Source organism: Chelonia mydas, chromosome 8 (genome assembly GCF_015237465.2).
Source record: "Chelonia mydas isolate rCheMyd1 chromosome 8, rCheMyd1.pri.v2, whole genome shotgun sequence".
Classification (NCBI taxonomy): Eukaryota; Metazoa; Chordata; order Testudines; family Cheloniidae; genus Chelonia; species Chelonia mydas.
In genome coordinates this window covers 36,680,770-36,703,827 of record NC_057854.1, presented here as the reverse complement: position 1 = coordinate 36,703,827, position 23,058 = coordinate 36,680,770, and the positions used below count along the sequence as shown (strand labels likewise).

Here is a 23,058-nt window from a genome sequence, read left to right as displayed (position 1 = left end):
CTGTGCTTTTGACAGCACTTGGTAAAGAAGCAGTTTCACATGTAAACTAAAAAAGGAGGGTTGGGAGAGAAAGGCACATGTCTCATTTTTTCAGTGACAATAATCTTAGTCAGTACTCATAATAATAGGAAACAAAATATTTACACACAAAAGTGTGACAAGTTGACTTGTTCCTTTAAAGGTGCCACGATGGTAGCCCCTATCCCATCCCAGATATTTTGAAATGTCGGGAGTTGAGAATGGAAATCCAACTCTGTCCTGTCCACAAAAGGTGCAAGTGACTGGAGAGATGTAGAGTGCTGATGTGGGAGACACTACTTATCAGAATCAAGTTCTGCCATGCAGCAGACCTCTTCAGTGATGACAGAGCAAAAAGAAAAAAAAAATCAGTGGCATTTTATAGAAGCTCAGTGTTAAGCAGGGAATTTCTAGTCATTGGTAAAATGCAGGCAGCGAGATTAAAGAGCTGCCCATCCTCCAATGAAACACCAAGATAAATAATTATAAATAATGGATTCATAGAAACTGAATAGGGTAGATTCAACGCTCTCTATAACAAGTGGAGTTGATTATGAACAAGTTTCCATGTGGCAGTGTTTCCAAAGCACTTATGCCTGGCCAATTCACCATGCATTCTTGGCTTCCTGCCACCACACTGCCAGATAGTCTGCTGCCTGTCTGGGACATGCCTTAGGGCAGCAGATTGCTTTGGAACCACCAATGCCATCAGCAGTTAAGGAGCAGTACAAAGCTCAGGCACAAGATTGCTACATGTCTGAAACCAGCTTCAGAGTGGTCCAGAGATACTAGGCAGTTTCACTTTGCATCCAGCATTCTCAAACTTCATTCTGTGAATGAGTTTATATAAAAAGAGAGATACCCTTGCACACCACCTCCCTTCCCAATCAGCAAATCCCCCAGGATCTTACAAAAAGGATAGAGGTTAATAATAAGTGAAGATCATGCAGTGAGGAAATAAATGTGTCCCAGGATTTCTACTTCCAAATTCTATTGAAATGTAGATTCATCTCTCACCACCTGACACGCAATGTGTGTCAAATATAGGCCTGTTCTCCTAACAGCCATATTTAAATACATTTCAACAAACTACAGTGGTTTACCCTCAACACTCTTAAAAATCCCTTTTTTTCCCCTGATTTTTCTTGCTTTTCACTTCAATAGGTTTATTTTGAAATTTTTTTGCATTCTGTTCATTTTTCCATACTCAAACTTCCAACATTCTCTCTTCCCTCTGATTTCCTATGTTCGTCTCTTCCCGCAGTATTCTCCTATGATTTTCTCCCATGCCCCTTTAGCTCCCCAGAATTGGGCAACTGGTCCAAAGATTATCCCAGACTACAGTCCCATTCCATTAGTTTACCTTTTGTGTACAACAGAAAAAGAATCACAACACTCAGATTTGTTATTATGCAATACAACGAAGAGTCTTAACTATATATAGTTGCTATCGTAAACTCATGGGGTGAAAATGTTCACAACTGATGCATGCACAATTTAAACTTTCTAGAAGAGTGGGATTGCCCCATTTCAATTCACATCCTTCACCAATAGTAAGGAAGCAGATCCATAGACAATTCAAATACTTTGATGACCCCACAGTGGTTCATGAATTCAGAGGTTCTCAAGCTCCGATTCATCCACGATGCCTGTGCCTATCTAGGACAAAAAGATTCCAGAACCCAACTGTATACAAGGACTGCACTCAGAATCTGTACTCTGCTCCTCTTTGACTTAGAACATCCCAAAAGGAATGTCTCTGAGGAAGAGAGGAGGAGGCAAGGTTAGCGAGGATCTGCTGAGGTAACACATTCTATTAATATAAGTTAGTGCGTGAATAATGTCAATTTTTCCTTCAAAGACTGTCTTTGAAACCACTCATTGCAGAAGATTAGAAAGTAACATCAGAGCGAAAGAGCGGTGTTGAACGAGCCTCTAATTAAACAGAGAATCCCGTTCAAACTGTGTAAGTTTGGACTGTGTCCAGAATGTAACCCGTTTTGGAGAGGTGTCATTCATAATCTTGCTCAGGGAGTTAAGAGTATTCATGGCACCATGACACTCAGCACCATGAGGTAAAATCTTGCTGGTGCACTAGTTGCTCTGTGGAAGTCAGACTCCAAGGCTCCAACAGCACTTTCTCTGCATTTGATCAGCCTCTGAAACAGGCAGATTGCAAGAGATCTTGAGCCACTCTGCCAATTGGCCAGCTAAGCCAAAATTATCCTAAGAGCAGACACACTTGAAAACTTTGTCTTCTTAAGTGAGGAGCCACCACAGATAAATACCCTGGGGCTTTGGAAAATGCAAAATGCCAATACCTTGTATTGGAAATGCTTGTTGCTGAACTGGAACTTTGGAAGTTTCCTGCGTCTTTCTCTTATAGAAATACAAAAATAAACGTCTGAGCACATTAAACCTGTGCTGTGAAATAATGGAAGGAATATTTGACAGAGAAACTATGTAAGACTTAATTCTTAATGTATTTGTTTAGCTTTTTAGAATAGAGATAAGACAAAGGCACTTTTTTTTTTAAGGACTTAAGAAAAATACTAGTACAGGGAATAGAAGCCTTTGCCTTTGAACTCAACAGACACTGTTCCCATAGTACCAATCTTTAAAAGGGAAGTAATTTTTCCCCACAGCACCTTCTTGTGAGAAAGACCCCTAAAAAGAGATAGAAAATACAAAACAACTGCCATTTCCCATAATTTCTAGCACCCATTTGTCTGACTGAAATGGAAAAGGAAACATGAAGCAGTCTATCCCCAAAAAGAATTATAAGGGGAACAGATGAGGAAAGAAACTATTTGGGGCTTTTATAGATGCCATGAAACCTGCTCTTTGATAGAGGAACAATGGCTTTGAGGAAGAAAGTAGTCTCTATGAAAGTGGGACATAACGGACTTACACTGCCACTATCTTCCTTTTCAAATGCATGAGAGATCCACAATGAAAAAAAAATAGATAATTGATATTTGGGTCTTTAGAACAGGAAGACTGAAGATCTATCTACATTTTTATATGGCCCCCACCACTGTATCATTGAAGTACTCCACAAATATCATTGAATTTGACCAATTCATTTCCTTTACTATTGCTGGTACTGTGGCCAGATGAGCCCACAACTTCCTAGCCATATCCAAAAGACCTTTAATATTGGATCAGAAACCTTTTTTGCTCTGTGCACACCCAAGAACGTATCAAAAATTCGGAGACTTTTCATTTTGGGCTACAGAGAGGGGAAGGTCCAGAGCCCTGGGCATCTAGATTATGATCTCTAGAAAGGCCTTGGAATCTTCGGGTGGTGACACAGAAGAAAGGACCATAGCTTCCACAGACAGTGAAGACAACAATTCTCTATTTCCTCCTCTTATTCCTCCTTCCCCAGTTTTTAACCAATTCCTTCTTTCTAGGAGATGGGGATATGAAAGTAATATGGGAATTAGAAACAGAAACTCTCTCTAAGGACCTTCTCTCGAATACTCAGAGGACGCTGAAGCCAGTTACAGCACAGACCATATTTATGATGAATGCAACAGTGGCTGCCTCCAACTGCCACAGCATCCTAAAATGGTGGTTTGTGTCACTCTTGTATGACATTGCACCAGACATAAAAGCAGCATGTAGGGAAGGGACGTACTAGTGAAAGTGGCACTGTTTATAGTCAGTTCCTGGAACAATACCAAAGTACGTTTCTGTTAACTTGGACTGATCAGATCTTTCTGTGTGCCTATGCTCCATAGCAGAGTCAAATTATACTAATCCCTTATGAGCTATAGATCCACATTCCAGCTGCAAAGTCAGATGAACAGATCCTCCACTGAGAGGACAGTAAGGGTTCTCATCCATGTCCTCTAAAATTTCTGCCTTTAGGTGCTGTAAAGATTTGACTAGTGTAGACTGGGAAACTAAATCCCAGTGGTCACCCCCCACAGAAGAACGAGTTGTCAAAACCTTTAAGAACTGATGAAATCACCCCTGGTAACTTCCTCAGAACAGATGGGTTCTCAGTGTTGTTAGATGTTCGGCTGCGTGTGTGTGTTCTCCGTGTGCTGCCCCAGCTCTGCGCAGACAGCTGGCACAGCAGACCTCGAGTGAACCATCCAATGTCCACGAGATCCATTAAGGTACAAAAGCACCAGGCCAGGTTTATTGTCGACAAAACATGGTAACGGCACCTGGCAGACTCTATGAGGATACTAAGACATGTATGCCCGTGACAACGGACGGAGCTCAGTGAATGGAGGGACTTTTCCATTCCCCCCTCAGCTGGACCAAGACACTAGCTTTATACCCTGATACAAACAAGTTATGTACTGCCCCTCTGACATAGTTAGTTATTGCCCCCTGACGTGCTAGTTATCACCCTTCCCCTTGTACATGGTGGTTCGATCAAAACATCTCAATTCATCACACTGTCATCCTGACCTTATCTTTCAGGAGGGGACACTGTGTTCCTGTTATCCATGGGCAATGTTTTTACACCATCCTTAATATCGGGATATTCTGGTACCATTCTTCTGGGAAGTGTTTGCGGGAGTGCTCTGTGCCTAGCAGTGCTTAGGAATGTGTTTTTCTGCAATACCCGCCCCGTTCTTGCCGGGCTCTGTGAACCTGCAAGCAGGCAGAGCCTGGTGTTTTCTCACAGCCTGACTTTTGCTACCTTTGCTTTATATCAGCAAAGCCTGCCCACTGCTTTAGCTCAGGCCTCATACCCAGCCTCTGATACAAGGGCTTATATCTCAGGCTCTCTTCCTACTACACTCAGGACTGAGGACTACTTAGATTGAGAACTCTTTGACTGATCACTTTGGACTAGGATGTTGAGATCTCCTTTTCCACCACTTTTTTTCCCATAGCAACAAATGGAGAAATCTGTTTTGCCTTCCTTCTTCACTTCTGACCTGAGGTGATGGATCCCAACTCTGTCCCCTGCTTCCTTGAATAAAACGATATCTGTGCCTGCCTTGATGATGATGGCCTCTGATTAACATCTGGACAATGCTGACCTCAAAGGCAGAGAACACAGGCTCCCACCTGAGGACTTAGACACTGACAAATTAATCAGCTTTGAAGAGTAGGGGCATGGAGTCAAATCCTCCTCCATCAGGAAGATCTCCTTCTCCACTCCCATCATGCTTTACGGGGGACAAAGCCACATAGGATGAACACCTGCTGGGACAGTATTTCTCTCCTAAGCACTCTACTCACTAATAGGTTGATCTACAGCAGATATTTTACTCAGCAAGAAACATACTTTGTGAATCCAGCCTCTCATTCTGGGTCAGCTGCAATTCCAACAGAGTCAAGACCAACAGAATTGCTCAGTCACTACAAATTTATTTTAAAAATTCAACACTACAGCTATACCTAATTATAAAATAGGAAAGCTAAGCCAATATGAAATTTAAACTAACCAGAAGATAAAGTTGAGAGAATAGGAGTTCCTACTTCCACGAATGATCACACAAATAGAAAAAGGAAACGAGAGTTGGACCAGAGGATGCGGGGTAGCTTTTTATACTTCATGTCATGGAACCTTTTGATCCCATCTAGGCACAAGCATCTCCTGAATGGTTGTGTTGCTATCAACAGGAGCCCAGTACATGGCTTGCACAGTATAGCTCTACAAGGCAATTCAATAATTCTTTATAAACAAAGTAGTTAATCCCCACAACACCCCTGTGTATTTGATCCACGTTTTAGAGATGAGGAAACGGACACAGAGGTTGTTCAGAGCCAAGGAGGGAGACCGGGTCAGAGTTGGTATCAGAGCTCAGGAATTCATTATGCTCACACCACTTCCGTCTAAGAGAGGGATCTAGACATGAAGGGACATATCCCTATTCCTTCCTTAGGAATCTCCTTCCAACATTGACACTCCAATGGTATTTATCATCCACTTTTAAAGTTCCCTGAGGAACTGCACAGCTTGCTGACAATGGGGTTCTCGGACAACAGAAATTCTGAAGCATTTTCTCACTCCCAATCCAATGAAGGACATAACTCTTGCAATTTCTCCTGAGCTCATTTCACACCAGTGGCCTCCAGCACCATGGAGAAGTTGTTAGGAGATAACGAGTCAGCATTGCCATGGCCCTCACCAGCAAATGTTGAGTAAATCCTAATATTAAAAGCATTTATTTCCACATGTGCCAACACTTGACACTGTAGGCCCTGGCCACACAGAATGAAGTAAATTTGGTAGGGGAAAGGCTTGTAACAATATTTTAGTGATCAGGCAACATGGCATAGAGAAAATACATTATCCTTACGCTTTTTGCCATTGATATGATCCAAGAAGTTGATGGAGTCTTTCACCACACAGTCACATACATTACAGTAATATCTGGGGAGAAAGAGAGAAGGGATCAGCTCCAAAGCACAAAACAAAATTCATTCTGCAAGAATTTTCCTTTCACGCCAATTAAAGAGAGAAGTTCACCTGGACCTGGTTCAATTCCAGAAAGGAGCCCTAGATTCAAAATACTGCACCGAAAGAAATCTAGAATGCTAGATAGTATGCTAAGCATTCAGAAATATGGTAAGTAGGAGTCCAGCATTACACAAGAGCATTGAACTGTATTGTCTGGACTCTGATAAGCCTGATTCTGGGATAGTAGCTCCTCCCCCAGGTGAAAGGGAAGTTATCTACATCATAGAGAGTCCAAGAAACAATGTGAGCTAGTAGAATCACCACCCTATAAAGTCTGAAGGGATTGCTCCCAGGTCCTACTTCCCACATTTGGTGAGGTGGGGTGAGAGAAAAGCTGGAAGAGAAACTGACCCATCTTTGCAGTTGTATGATGGCTTATTTTTGCTTTCAGTCAGCCCCTTTCTAACAGGAAACCCCTTCTCTCCATCCATACATTTCTCTTGGTACCTTTTGCTACCTTCCTCTGACAACAGGCTACTGAAATGCTTATTACTACTCTGGGCGATCTTTAAAGCTCCTTGTTCCAGAGACTTGATGGCTCAGAATACTGGGGATGGGTTAAGGAGACTTTCACTAGCTTAAATGTAACGCCTGTCAATAGTAACCCAGAGTCCTGACTACAGCAGAGACCTTTGGGGATTTCTGTAACGCAAACTGGTCTCAGCCCCATTTCTAGTGGAGAAGTATCTAGATCACAAAGCATCTCAATATGCAACTTGCTTCTTATTGCCAGTCTTAGCCAAGAACTGACCAGGCTATAGATTGCCTAGAGGTTGTTCCCAGAGTGTGGCTGAGAAACACTGATGTGGGGTGGTAAGGGAGGGAAAAGCTTGCACTGCTGCACTTCTGGCCATAATTCCAGAAAGTTAATTTCCAGATTTAACACGATATAGACGCAGGTGGAAGTTGCTGTAACTAAAAAGTCTTCCTCCTGTGCTGCTGAGAAGGTACAAAAACTGGCACTCTATAAGAGTTCCTTGCTTTGCCATGACCCTAGTTGCACGTAAGACTATCCTGAGACTTTTTCTTTGTTAACATCTGAACGCATGAGAGCCTGGAAAAAAAATAAAGGTGCTTTACCCTCCCATCTCTGACTGAGGGGTAGTTTTGGTGATGACAATGGTTTTCCCCAGCTTGGATTCCAGATCCACTTTATAGTCTCGGTGCCGCAGAAGTTCCCTCTTGACAGGCTGAACTGGTTTGCCTAAAAACAAACACACAACAGAACTTCTTCAGAAAGGTTTGGGAACCTAAAACAATGGATCACAAGTTGCTCACAGTGGAGAAGGCTATAGAGAACCATTGGGCCATCTGGTTCATGCTGGGATTCCATTTTTAAAAGAGTAATTCTTCCCTGCATTGTAGGGAACATTAGAGTAAGTGATAGTTTATAATTAATAAGATTGCTAAAGAATCCCCAGTCAACCAGTTGGGCCACAATCTGAGCTCTTCCCATTTCCAGATGTTGATCATTCCTCCATCTCTATATGGAATAGAACAGGAAAGGAATAAGGTTCCTGGCCTTTTTTTTTTTTTTCTTCCCTTCAAAAACATATTCTATGACAAACAAAGGAAAAGGAACAGAGGACAAACTGGCCCTGAATTCCTGTTATTTGCTTCCAGCTGATTTCCCTCTCACACTTAAAGGGGCTGGATGTGTCACTGTAAGACACAGGTGGGCACACTGCAGCCCTTCAGACATTTTAATCTGGCCCTTGAGCACCTGCCAGGGAGTAGGGTCCAGGACTTGCCCCGCTCTGGGTCTCCAGTCAGGGAGAGGGGTCTTGCCCTGCTCCATGCGTACCTTGGCTCCACAGAGCTCCTGGAAGCAGCAGCATGTCCCCCCCGCCAGCTCTAACACGTAGGGGCAGCCAAGGGGCTCCGCACACTGCCCCCCTCCCCAGCGCCACCCCCGCAGTTCCCATTGGCCAGGAACCATGGCAATGGGAGCTGCCGGGGCAGTGCCTGCGGATGGAGCAGCTTGCAGAACTGCCTGGCCACGCCTCTGTGTAGGAGCCGGAGAGGGGACATGCCGCTGCTTCTGGGAGCTGCTTGAGAAAGCGCCACCCAGAGCCTGCATGCTGACCCCCTCCCACGCCCCAACCCCCTGCCCCAGGCCTGATCCCCCTCCTGCCCTCTGAACCCCTTGGTCCCACCCTCCTGTACCCCTCACTCCTTCATCCCCAGAGCCCGCACCCCAGCCCGGAGCCCCTTCCACACACTGAACTCATTTCTGGACCCACCACAGAGCCCGCACCCCCAGCCGGAGCCTTCACTCCACCTGCACCCCAACCCCCAAGTTTGTGAGCATTCATGGCCCGCCATACGATTTCCATACCCAGATGTGGTCTTTGGGACAAAAAGTTTGCACACCCCTGCTGCAAAAAAACAGTCTGCCTGGAGTCAGCGCACTACTCACCATCTTTCTTCTCTCTCTCTTCCGTGAGCCGTTTCTCTGCAAGTTTCTCATATTCATCTTTATCCCACTTCCGACGGAAGTCCAGGTTTTTAGTCTGCAAGGGAAACAAAATGTGAGGCTACACTGCACAACTCCACTAGCAGCAAGAAAAGACTGATCCTGGACAAAGCTGGAATTGTGTGGCTTGTTGGGCCATGGCAACAAGTAAGTGCACTAAAAGTGCACTCCAATGACTTCCTCTTTACCCACAGCCAGGAGCAGGCGGGCTGGTGTAGGAAAATAACGCTTTGCAGTCGTACAGCACTTTTTAGCAGAGGATTTCATGGCTCTGCAAAAAGGAAAGCTTAGGGAGCTCTTGAGATAATAATCCCCATTTTCCATTTATGAGACAAATAAGGGGGTTTTAAAAATTATGGAAACAAATATTTATAAACACCAAGTGACAAAGCCCAATAATACAGAAAAAGTGACATCTCTCTCACCAAAGTCAATTAAATCTGAATCCACAAAAGATCATGCCGATAAACCTAAGACTGAGATACTCTTGAGAGATAAGTTTCAGAGTAACAGCCGTGTTAGTCTGTATTCGCAAAAAGAAAAGGCGTACCTTAGGTGCCACAAGTACTCCTTTTCTTCTTGAGAGATAAATGCATACAAAGGTGTGTGTGCACATGTCTATACCTGTACACATAGAGTACATGATGGTGTGGTACAGAGGTTTAATCAACATGATTATGAGATGGACACCCCATTCACAAGAAACAAAGCCAAAGTGACTTATACAGAATATTCCAACTTAGTGTGGCATACAGAACACAGAACACAAGTTGTAGAAAAACTAAGCACTTTAAAAAAAAAAATTAATTGGGCACTGAAATTTTTGTATCCCTGCAATTGCAAAGGCCAGATTCCAAAAATACCAGGAGATCAACTGCACATATTTCTGGTGAGCTATGGCCTCTTAAGAATAACCTAGAATAGATCTTCTATGCATAAACATTTCACATTTACAGTTGTATCCCTGGTTCTTCCACGACTAGAAGTGAGTGTTGGGTTTCAATGGGAAATTAGGGACCTCCCCTTTCCAACGGGATAAGGCTCTTGATTCCAGCCCTGCAAGGTCATCACTAGGGCACTACCAAATTCATGGCCATGAAAAACATGTCATGGACCTTGAAATCTGGTCTTTGGGTGCTTTTACCCTATGCTATGAAGATTTCACGGGGGAGACAAATGTTTCTCAAATTGGGGGTCCTGACCCAAAAGGGAGTTGCAGAGGGGTTGCAAGGTTATTTTAGAGGGGTCATGGTATTGCCACACTTACTTCTGTTCTGCCTTCAAAGCTGGGTGACCAGAGAGCAGCGGCTGTTGGCCAGGCACCCAGCTCTGAAGGCAGCACCCCAGCAGCAGCAGCACAGAAGTCAGGGTGGCAACACCATTCCATGCCACCTTTACTTCTGCGCTGCTGCCTTCAGAGCTAGGCAGCCAGAGAGTGGCGGCTGCAGACTGAGAGCCCAGCTCTGCAGGCTGCAGTGCAAAAGTAAATGTGGCAATACCATACCATGCCATCTTTATTTCTGCGCTGCTGCTGGTGGCATTGGCTCTGCCTTCAGAGCTGGGTTCCCAGCCAGCAGCCACCGCTCTCCAGCTCTGAAGACAGTATCATCACCAGCAGCAACACAGAAGTAAGGGTAGCAGTACTGCAACCCCCACTACAATAACCTGTGACACACACACACACACAGCTCCTTTTGGGGTCAGGACCCCTACAATTACAACACGGTGACATTTCAGATTTAAATAGCTGAAATCATGAAATTTACTATTTTTAAAATCCCATGACTGTGAAATTGACCAAAATGGACCCTGAATTTGGTAGGACCCTAGTCACATATCAGACTTTAAAATCATTACTTTTTTTATTTGCAGAAAAGCTGTCTCAGGTCCAAAACCGTAACTCTATTTCTGCGTCTCTGACAAATGGGGGAGAGGAGGGGAACAGGAAGAGAAAACACATTTCTGGAAAGGAATTTTTTTTTTAAAAAATGTCTTTTGAACAAAAACTAAGAACGCTCAAGTGAGTGCCAGGGAAGATGGGCAGTGACACTGTCAAATGTTCAAGGATACAGGATTAATTATGGAAAATAATTCATCACATGGATATGACCTCTGCACACATGATGTGCAAATTTTATCTAGGCATCAGTGGTGATGCCAAAATTAAGGTTGTGACAAGATATGTACTTCTGATTCAATTCAGTCTCCACGTTGCCACAATTATTTTTCAGGTTTCAGAGTAACAGCCGTGTTAGTCTGTATTCGCAAAAAGAAAAGGAGTACTTGTGGCACCTTAGAGACTAACCAATTTATTTGAGCATGAGCTGTCGTGAGCTACAGCTCACTTCATCGGATGCATACTGTGGAAACTGCAGAAGACATTATATACACAGAGACCATGAAACAATACCTCCTCCCACCCCACTCTCCTGCTGGTAATAGCTTATCTAAAGTGATCATCAAGTTGGGCCATTTCCAGCACAAATCCAGGTTTTCTCACCCTCCGCCCCCCCACACACAAACTCACTCTCCTGCTGGTAATAGCCCATCCAAAGTGACCACTCTCTTTACAAATCTCACCCCCATGATTTCAACAATTTCCATCCCACCATCAACCTCAGCCTGGTCCAGTCCACACAAGAGATCCACTTCCTGGACACTACAGTGCTAATAAACAATGGTCACATAACCACCACCCTATACCGGAAACCTACTGACCGCTATTCCTACCTACATGCCTCCAGCTTTCACCCTGACCACACCACAGGATCCATCATCTACAGCCAAGCTCTGCGATACAACCGCATTTGCTCCAACCCCTCAGACAGAGACAAACACCTACAAGATCTCTATCAAGCATTCTTACAACTACAATAACCACCTGCGGAAGTGAAGAAACAGATTGATAGAGCCAGAAGAGTTCCCAGAAGTCACCTACTATAGGACAGGCCTAACAAAGGAAATAAAAGAACGCCACTAGCCGTCACCTTCAGCCCCTAACTAAAACCCCTCCAACACACTATTAAGGATCTACAACCTATCCTGAAGGATGACCCAACACTCTCACAAATCTTGGGAGACAGGCCAGTCCTTGCCTACAGACAGCCCCCCAACCTGAAGCAAATACTCACCAACAACCACATACCACACAAAAGAACCACTAACCCAGGAACCTATCCTTGCAACAAAGCCCGTTGCCAACTGTGCCCACGTATCTATTCAGGGGACACCATCACAGGGCCTAACAACATCAGCCACACTATCAGAGGCTCGTTCACCTGCACATCCACAATGTGATATATGCCATCATGTGCCAGCAATGCCCCTCTGCCATGTACATTGGTCAAACTGGACAGTCTCTACGTAAAAGAATAAATGGACACAAATCAGACGTCAAGAATTATAACATTCATAAACCAGTCGGAGAACACTTCAATCTCTCTGGTCACGCAATCACAGACATGAAGGTCGCTATCTTACAGCAAAAAAACTTCAAATCCAGACACCAGCGAGAAACTGCTGAATTGGAATTCATTTGCAAATTGGATACTATTAATTTAGGCTTAAATAGAGACTGGGAGTGGCTAAGTCATTATGCAAGGTAGCCTATTTCCCCTTGTTTTTTCCTACCCCACCCCCTCAGACGTTCTGGTTAAACTTGGATTTATGCTGGAAATGGCCCACCTTGATTATCATGCACATTGTAAGGAGAATGGTCAGTTTGGATGAGCTATTGCCAGCAGGAGAGTGAGTTGGTGGGGGGGGGGGGGGGTGAGAAAACCTGGATTTGTGCTGGAAATGGCCCACCTTGATTATCATGCACATTGTAGGGAGGGTGGTCACTTTGGATAAGCTATTACCAGCAGGAGAGTGAGTTTGTGTGTGTGGTTTTTAGAGGGGGGTGGGGGGGGTGAGAAAACCTGGATTTGTGCTGGAAATGGCCCACCTTGATTATCATACACATTGTAAAGAGAGTGGTCACTTTAGATGGGCTATTACCAGCAGGAGAGTGAGTTTGGGGGGGGGGGGGGCGCGCGGCGGAGGGTGAGAAAACCTGGATTTGTGCTGGAAATGGCCCAACTTGATTATCACTTTAGATAAGCTATTACCAGCAGGAGAGTGGGGTGGGAGGAGGTATTGTTTCATGGTCTCTGTGTATATAATGTCTTTTGCAGTTTCCACAGTATGCATCCGATGAAGTGAGCTGTAGCTCACGACAGCTCATGCTCAAATAAATTGGTTAGTCTCTAAGGTGCCACAAGTACTCCAATTATTTTTCAGATAACTGTTCTGCTCAGCCTTTCTGCCAGTCTGAGCCTCTCCCCCACCTATGCCCTATCCACAATTGTTAAAACACAAAGAAGAGCCCCATTCAGACTGATTTGATCATGTATGTCCCTCTAGCAAACCACAGACGGTTCAATAAAGGCAGCAGCCAACTGGAGTGGTGCTTTCCCCATGCCTGAGGCATCTCAAGTAGCTAGTCTCCCTCTCCTACCATAAAATCATAGAAGTGTAGGACTGGAAGAGACCTTGAGGTCATCTAGTCCAGTCCCCTGTACTCAAGGCAGAACTATGTAATAACTAGACCATTCCCAACAGTTGTTTATCTAACCTGCTCTTAAAAACCTCCAATGATGGAGGTTCCACAACTTCCTTAGGCAATTTGTTCCAGTGCTTAACTATCGTGACAGTTATCAAGATTTTTCCTAATGTCCAACCTAAACCTCCCTTGCTGCAATTTAAGCCCATTGCCTCTTGCCCTGTCCTCGGAGGTTAAACAACAATTTTTCTCTCTCCTTCTTGTAACAACCTTTTATGTACCTGAAAACTGTTATCCTGTTTCCCTCTCTCCACACTAAACAAACCCAATTTCTTCAATCTTCCCTCATAGGTCATGTTTTCCAGACCTTTAATCATTTTTGTTGTTCTCCTCTGGACTCTCTCCAATTTGTCCACATCTTTCCTGAAATGTGGTGCCCAGAACTGGACACAATACTCCAGCTGAGGCCTTATCTGCGCAAAGTAGAGCAGAAAAATTACTTCTCATGTCTTACTTACAACACTCCTGCCAATACATCCCAGAATGTTTGCTTTATTTGCAACAGTGTTACACTGTTGAATCATATTTAGCTTATGATTCACTATAACTCCCAGATCCCTTTCCACAGTACCTTTTCTTAGGGAGTCATTTCCCATTTTGTATGCATGCAAATGATTGTTTCTTCCCAAGTGAAGTACTTTGCATTTGTCCTTACTGAATTTCATCCTATTTATAGAGTGCTGCGCAGATACAAATGTATACCCGGGGACATAAATCGGTATCCATGGAACCGCAGGGCTATCCCAGGAAACATGGCAGCGAAAGGAGCAGAACATGGGGCTGCCGCTCCCAAGAGCCAGCGCCCCGCACCGGCAGTTCCGCTGGCATGACTGTATTGACCCCAACCCCACACACTGGGGCTGGAACCAGGCTCACCGGTAGCTGTCCCTGGTCGCGCTCCGGTGTTCAAACAGCGTGCACATCCCCAGACAGGAGATACAGACAGCTACGTGGAAGGAACAGGGGCAGGGTGGGGGATGGTACAGCCATGCAGGAGGAGCTGCCAGCATGGGGCGCTGGCTCCTGGGAGCGGCGGCCCCACGTTCTGCTCCTTTTGCCGCTGCGGTACCTGGGATAGCCCTGTGGTTCCACGGACATAAATTTGTGTCCATACAGGGCTCTGCCTATTTACTTCAAACCATTTCTCTAGTTTGTCCAGATCATTTTGAATTGTAATCCTATCCTCCAAAGCACTTGCGACCCCTCCCAGTTTGGTATCGTTCGCAAATGTTAGAAGTGTACTCTCTATGCCATTATCTAAATCACTGATGAAGATGTTGAACAGAACCGGATCCAGAACTGATCCCTGTGGGACCCCACTTGCTATGTCCTTCCAGCTTGACTGTGAACCACCGATAACTACTCTCTGGGAATGGTTTTCCAATCAGTTATGCACCCATCCTAGAGTAGCTCCATTAGGCTGTATATCCCTAGTTTATTTATGAGAAGGTCATGTGAGACCGTATCAAAAGCCTTACTAAAGTCAAGATGTACCACATCTACCACTTCTCCCTATCCATAAGGCTTGTTACCCTGTCAAAGAAAGCTATTAGGTTGGTTTGACACAATTTGGTCTTGACAAATCCATGTTGATTGTTACTTATCACCTCATTATATTCTAGGTGTTTGCAAATTGATTGCTTATTTGCTCCATTATCTTTCTGGGTACTAAAGTTAAGCTGACTGGTCTGTAATTCCCTGCATTGTCCTTATTCCCCCTTTTTTTTTAAGATTGGCACTATATTTGCCCTCTTCCAGTCCTCTGGAATCTCTCCAGTCTTCCATGAGTTTTTGAAGATAATCGCTAATGGTTCAGACATTTCCTCAGTCAGCTCCTTGAGTATTCTAACAGGAGTTCTCAGGACAAATATTTTGGTGGCCTCAGAATACGGCCACCAACTCTTGCTGGTGGCCGCACTCACACTTTTTCCATAAAATACTAATTAGCTTTAGGAAAACCAAGTAAATATGCACAAATTACAATGATTTGGATGTGTAGATATTTATTGCTAGCTAGTAAGTCTGTTGTGAAGTGATATTAACAAACATACAAGTATCACTTTTCACAGCAGTCTTACTCAGCCCTGGCAAGCTTGGGGACAAATTAAGCCCTGGGAAGGCAGGGGGAGCCAGGAGAGATGGGGATTGGGGGAGGTAGCAGGGGGCTGGAACTTGAAGCCCTGCTGCAAGAGCCTGAAGCCTTGTAGCTGGAGGATAGGGTCCAGGGATGGTGCCCAAAGCCGTGTGGCCAGAGCCTGGGGCCTGTCATCACACAGCCAGAGCCCAGGGCTGGAGCCCGAAGCCGAAGCCTGAAGCCCCATGTCCAGAGCCTGCCACCTGAGGGCTGAAGCCCAAAGCCTGAGCCCCACCACCCCTGAGAATGTGGGGAACTCACTGGCTGTCTTGTCCTCCAGCATTGTGCCCAGGTGACTCCAGAGGGGGGCAGGACCCAATCCCTGCTGGTAGCCCCAGCAACCAACATCAAGGCAGTGCATCCAGAAGCAACAGGGAAGGGGAGCCCACCCATCACAGCCCAGAAGGCTGTGGCAGCAAGAAAAGCCCCTGATGGCCACATCTGAGAAACACTGCTCTTGGATGTATTTCATCAGGCCCTGCCACTTGAAGACATCTAACTTGTTCTCTCCCTATTTTGGCCTCAGATCCTACCTCATTTTCACTGGCATTCACTATGTTAGACGTCCAATCATGACTAACCTTTTTGGTGAAAAACAAACAAAAAAATCAGTTAGCACTTCTACTATTTCCAGATTTTCTGTTATTATCTTTTCCCCCCTCATTGAGGAACAGGCCTAACCAGTCCTTGATCTTCCTCTTGCTTCTAATGTATTTGTAGAATGTTTTCTTGTTACCCTTTATGACTTTAGCTAGTTTAAACTCATTTTGTGCCTTGGCCTTTCTAATTTTGTCCTTACATCAATGATCCCTCTAATTTTTTCCACCCATGTGTGGAATAAATTTTGTTACGTGCACCAAGGTAATGTGTGAATGTGCACTACCAGTAGAAACAAAAAACCTAGATATAATATATATTTTTAAAAAGTTACCAATAGGGATAATTACTCCAGCCAGAAATAAAAATTATGAAATGCATAGACCAGTCAAAAAACTAAAACACATTTTGAAAGAATAATATTACAGAGAATATATGCAAAAAGAAAAGGAGTACTTATGGCACCTTAGAGACTAACAAATTTATTTGAGCATGAGCTTTCGTGAGCTACAGCTCACTTCATCGGATGAGAGAGAATATATGTGCATTACCGGAAGTACCAAGAAGTAAAAAAAACAACAACAACAGAGTTGGGAGATGTGTGACACAGAGAGAGATACAGCTGCTAAGGAAGTTTCTGAGAGACGCCCATCTGCTGTCTCTTTAAGGCACTCACTGAAAGCTCTCCTCCTCCTGAACCCTGGCCCCCTTCCCCGGCTCTGCAGAGATGGGGTACATGTGCAGGGGAAGAGACATAGTGTGTGTGCACGTAAGAGACAGAGAGAGAGTCTGTGTGCTGGCTGCTGGGGAAGTCTGAGAGACCATGGACTATCTCTTTAAGGCACTCACTCACCCTGAGCCCTGTCCCCTCCACCCTGCTCTATGGAGATATGGTACAGGGGCTGGGGACACCCTGACATTAGCACCCTCCTTTCCCCACTCTGCACAGCCAGCAGAAGGGTACTGGGAGCAGCTGCAGGAGCAACATGGCTGAAAAGAAGCAGGGGGGGAGGGGCACCTGAACACATTGCTGGCTGGATGTGCATGGCTCTGCTAATCAACTACGCAGCACTTGAATCTCTTCTGGGCGACCACCCAACCACACAGCTTACAAGGAACACAGCCCTGCGTGCCTGTGTAGTTTGTTTAGATTCATCTTTTTTTTTTTTTTTTTTTTTTTTTGAGTTTCAGATCATTGAAGATTTCCTGGTCAAGCAAGCATGGTCTCTTGCCATAGTTCCTATCTTTCCTGCGCAGTGGGATAGTTGCTCTTGTGCCCTTAATGTCACCTCTGAAAAACTACCAGCTCTCTCAGACTGTTTTTCCCCTTAGACTTGCTTCCCATGGGATCTTACCTACCAACTTCCTGAGTTTGCTAAAGTCTGCCTTCTTGAAATTCATTATCTTTATTCTGCTGTTTTCCCTCCTACAATTCTTTAGAATCATGAATGCTACCATTTCATGCTCCCTTTCACTACAGCCCAGCCTGTTATTGATATAAGGTTGGGGGTAAAGTGGAAAAGAGAAAGAATTGCAGCTCAGGATAACAGTGGAGACAGTTCAAGTTGAGATGGTGAACAGATAAGCAAAGTGTAGATGGAGCTTTAAAAATTACAACTGCTTATTTTCTTGCTTTTTACAATTTGTATTGGTAGACGATGCAATCTTAACTCAAAGTTCACTGTATTTTTGGTGGGACCAACACATGCAGGATTATAGCCAAGAGTGAGACAATTTCATTTTAAGTAGCCAATTAATTTTAATATGCTATTATATTTGCCAACATAGGATATTCTAATCAGTAAGTATTCCATCTCATGTATCTACTCTCTGTGTGTGCAGTTATATATTCCATTTGCTCCAAAAGATGAGGTTCTTTACCAGATCCAACACCCAGACGGTTATAAGTTAGGAACACTGACTAAGGAAGGGGTTCGTAAATGCTTAGACGCTTCATTTTGTAGAAAACTGTACCCCCACAACTTCAACAGATGATTAGGATCAAATATATGTTGTTCTCTAATTTTATTTTGCATGCATGCTTTTAATTTCACTTTGATAAAAAGAAAAACATTTATGTGAATAGTGGTTTCTCTGCTCGCAGCTGGGGAACAAAAAGAAACACACTATATACCCTCAATACATGACACCTTTTCCTTACTTAACCAAATGAAGACTCCAATCATGATTAAAAAAAATAAAAAATAACAAACATTTGAAATTATAGCAACAATACAATCATTCAAAACTTCCCCCTCCTGGCAATCCTTAAAATGGAATGAACATCCAGTGATAGGAATAAAAATGTCTTGGAAAGGGGTAGAAAACTTTTCTCATTTATTCCCAGAGCTTCTTAAGCATTGTAAAACATGTCAGAACTAAGATTATTAGCAGCCTCCCCATGTAAGAAAAAAAGGGAAATTCACAAAGTGCAAAATATTATGTTTTGGGGTATTTTCCAGACTCTAGATTCTCCCACATAAAAACAGTATTATCACGAATCAAAGTCAGTTGAAGCCTTAAGAGAAGGCAACCTCATTGCTGCTTCACTCTCTTTTTATAATAAAAAGTATGTAGTCTTTTGAAGATATTTTACCAGTGTCCCCAGACCAGACACAGTGAAATGAATTAGATCCAACTTCTGAACGACCTGTAACAAGGGCTTACCTAGTAATTCTAAAGGAACTTTTTCAGATTGATCTAACAGGGGATGGAGGTTGCCGCAAGCCCCTAAATCTTTATATTAACAACTGCTTACAGGTTACAGATGATATTTCCCCTGTAGATGACATCTGCTAAGGACTGAAAAGTACCCGAGGCCCCATGTTAATTGTAGGGCACAGACAAGTTGAATGGCTGTGAATGTGACATAGCAAAACAGAGACAAAGCTGAAAACGAAACCCAAGAGTCCTGATTCTAGTCCTGCTCTAACGAATGACCATCACATCCTCCCCTATGGCCAGGAATAGAATTCAGGGCCTGACTGTCTCCCGCGCCAACCATTAGACCATTCTGCCCCTTGAATATTCCAGTTGTTTTGCTCATTTTTTCGCTATGTGACTCAAAGCAATGGAAAGCTTCACCAAGGAAGCAGAAAAATATATATAAGCGCCCCGGTGGTGCCTACAGCTGATTCTTTGGCATTACCTTTGTTTGTTAAAACAACAGTCTTGATCTCTAGTTAGCAAGTGGTTTTAATGAATGCCCTCAGCTTATCCATGTGACCCCAATGCTCCTTTCATTCAGTTTCAACATGAAGCCATGAGGGGTTTTTATGCAGTCAGAATGGCCTCCTCACAACCACATAGCATGGATTCAGCAACGTACGGCTAGTCTACATTGGCAAAGCTAAAGCACTGCCACAGCAGTGCTTTAACGTGGCTTGTGTGGTCGCGGCAGAGCGCTGAGAGAGAGGTCTCCCAGCGCTCTAAAAAAAACTACCTCCACAAGGGGTTTCAGAGTAGCAGCCGCGTTAGTCTGTATTCGCAAAAAGAAAAGGAGTACTAGAGACTCTAAGGTGCCACAAGTACTCCTTTTGTGGCACCTTAGAGTCTCTAGTACTCCTTTTCTTTCCACAAGGGATGTAGCTCCCAGCACTGGTGCACTGTCTACACTGGTGCTTTACAGCACTGAAACTTGCTGCGCTCAGATGGGTGTTTTTTCACACCCCTGAACGAGAAAGTTGCAGCACTGTAAGTTGCCAGTGTAGACAAGCCCTTAAACTGAGTGTTGGGATAAGAGAACTGGTAGCAGTTTGAGGCACCAGGAAGAATATGGTCTAGGGGAGTGAGGCTTCTCCACTTAGCAGATGGGCAATGAACAACAAAGATCTTTACTGTATACACAGTAACACAAAAGCCAATCTGGAAGCTGTCACTTTTTTCACAGATCAGAGGACAGAGGGGCTAAAAGGAAAAAAAAAAAAAAGAGGCCAGAGAAACACAGGGCTGGAACAAGGGAAGACAGCAGCAACACGAGAGATTTGGAAATCCTATCCCCAAGTGCAGAGAGAGAGAGACTCATGTCCCCCAAAAGCCCCTCAAGTAGCTCAGAATCTAAGAGCTCTCCCTGAATTTGCAGGGAAAGGTTCCCCAGCACTGAGGGGTTTTCAGAAAGCATAAGTCTATCTCCAAGCTTCTTTGCTTGAAGTTTAGTGAAAATAAAGTCTCTTTTACAGGGGATAATAAATATATTTGCCCAAGTGCATTTTTGTGGGGGAATTCCACCCCCTTCTACTTGTGGCTCAGAAGAGCAGGGTTTCAAGTGGGACAGAGAACAGTGTCTCTCTTCTGCTCAGGTCAGGTTTTTGTTTCATTTTGTTTCTGAGAGGAGGGGGAAGAGAATGGTGAATTCTCCCTAGGTATCTTTTTGTAAGTTCAAGTTGGAAGAAGGAAGCAGTTACCCCAAATCTGTCCCTCTGCCCCTCAGCACTACCATTTTCTACATAGACTATAACCTGTCAGGTGTCTACTACAGCAATTCTCAAAACCCAGACTCCCACTAACAACTGATAAAACCTACACTCATGCACATGAATGATCTAAGCATGCTGTCATCCACATAGATCTGTAGAAGCATTTACACCTACTAGAAACATATCTGATAGTCTAGTGGTTAGGATTTGGCACTCTCACTGCCACAGTAGGGATTTGTTTCTTGGTCAGGGAAAGAAACTTGGTGTTGGCCTGCTTCGAGCAGGGGGTTGGACTAGATGACCTCCTGAGGTCTCTTCCAACCCTAGCCTTCCATGATTCTATGATCTCAACATATTAACATAAAAGGTTAACATTGATAAAATAAGAGTTATGATCTTTCAGGAAAAGTCACAAAACAAATAAAGTATTTATAATAAAACAGCAATTTAAGACATCTTAAATTACATATACTTAAATCACATAATAAGTGGTTGAGGGGATTTCAAACTAGCTATAAAAGAAGGAGAGAAACCCCTGCAGGACCTACTATACCACAAAGAAACCACTAGATAGATACAATCGCCTCCCATTCTACTACTGATTAAGGGAGCAAGTCTGTGGCCCAACTTTGTCAGAAAAGTATACATAATGGCACAAGCCCCAAGGCTATGTCTAGACTAGCACTTTAGTCAGTAAAACTTTTGTCCATCAGGAGTGTGAAAAAACACACCCAACCGACTGACATAAGTTTCACCAACAAAAACACCAGTGTAGACAGTGCTATGTTGGCAGGAGAGGCTCTCTCCCACCACTCATTGGGGGTGGCTTAATTAAGCAGATGGGAGAGCTGTCTCCTGTCAGCATAGAGCAGCTACACGCGAGACCTTACAGTGACTACAGTCTGTAGTGGTGACCTAGCCTAAATAGAAACCTTCCACCTACAGTCCTGCAAACAAAATTCTACATGTACAGCAGAATAGGAGTCACAGACCAAAAGTGAGATGAACCTCACCCTTGTTAGCATATGCAAAAAAACCCAACCACTGCACTCCTGGCTCCATCTCAGCTAAAACAGCAACAATCCTACTGCAAAATAGTGAAGGAGCAAAATCTAAATCTGAATAAGCACTTATGAATGGATTAACAGCAGTCCCAGATCTCCCAATATTAACCTCCAACCAATGGAGGAAACTTCTCCCAGAAAAACTGAAACAAACAGTGATGAGGACACTACATCAAAACCCAGAACACTAATTAATGCAGTGGTTCTCAACAAGGGGGTACATCAACTCATTTAGATATTTGCCTAGTTTTACAATAGGCCACATAAAAAGCATTAGCAAAGTCAGTACAAACTAAAATTGCATACAGAAAATGGCTTGTTTATGCTGCTCTATATACTATAAACTGAAATGTAAGTACAAATTTATAATCCAATTGATTTATTTTATAACTCTATAGTAAAAATGAGAAAGTTAGCTATTTTTCAGTAACAGTGAGCTGTGACACTTTTGTATTTGTATGCCTAATTTTGTAAGCAAGTAGTTTAAGTGAGGGGAAACGTGGGGGTACACAAGACAAATCAGACTCCTGAAAGGGGTACAGTCGTCCAGACAGTTGAGAGCCACTGAATTAATGTCTCTGGAAAAACTAGATCAAAATCCCCACACTACACTGCAACTAACATCCCTGCCACGGAATGGGAAGAGCTAAAGCAGGCTCCCACCAAATACGAATCTGTCCACAAGCTAGCGGCGGACGCTGGGAGACACAAAGCACAGCGCGACCGGAGAGGGGAACAACCCTCCAGCCAGCGAAGAGGCTGAGCCAGAGGGAGCGCGGCTCCGAAACACGACGGAGGGCGAGAACCTGCCTCAAGAGACCGGCCACGAGTTCAGGCTTCCCCGAGCGCACGGGGAGGGGAGTGAGCAAGCGCCAGTTGAGACAGAGCCTGGCCCCGAGCCAGGGCCCGGGAGCGGCCCCAGGCGGGCGGCGGCACAGAGCATCCCGGCGAGCGCCTCCGGGCTCGGAGTGGGGGTCTCCGCCCGGGCCGGGAGAGAGAACAGCCCTGGGCTTCCCCTCGCGCCCCCTTCTTACACCTACCCCGCTGCCCGACGCCATGTTGAATGTGAAGTGAATAAGGAACCAGAAAGTGCCGTGCTCCGGCAGCAAGAGTCGCAAAGTGAGCCAGTCCTCCCGAGTACCATAGAGCGGCGGCCGCGGTAGCTAGAGCGTAACATCGTTCTCTGAGATGAGACGGCAAGTGACTGGCGGAAGCGGATGTTCAGGGTTGCGCAGGCCGGGTGCTTGCGGTTGGAGTATTAGTAACTTTTGAACTTATTTTTGTGCCTCTCTAGAAAGTCTCCTGAGACTCC

The 23,058-nt window shown here is 44.4% G+C and overlaps 1 protein-coding gene across 1 annotated transcript in view; it reads right to left on the bottom strand.

Annotated features, from left to right (window-relative positions):
• ZMAT2 (zinc finger matrin-type 2) overlaps window positions 1-22,925 on the bottom strand; it is a 27,933-nt gene extending 5,008 nt beyond the window's left edge. Inside the window, exons 1-4 of the mRNA XM_007060260.4 lie at window positions 22,787-22,925; window positions 8,877-8,970; window positions 7,538-7,661; window positions 6,297-6,370 (exon numbers count right to left, since the gene is read on the bottom strand). Of these exons, the coding sequence (XP_007060322.1) occupies window positions 6,297-6,370; window positions 7,538-7,661; window positions 8,877-8,970; window positions 22,787-22,804 (310 nt within the window). The 5' untranslated portion in view covers window positions 22,805-22,925. The remainder of the gene's footprint in view (window positions 1-6,296; window positions 6,371-7,537; window positions 7,662-8,876; window positions 8,971-22,786) is intronic.
• Window positions 22,926-23,058: the final 133 nt, after the last annotated feature.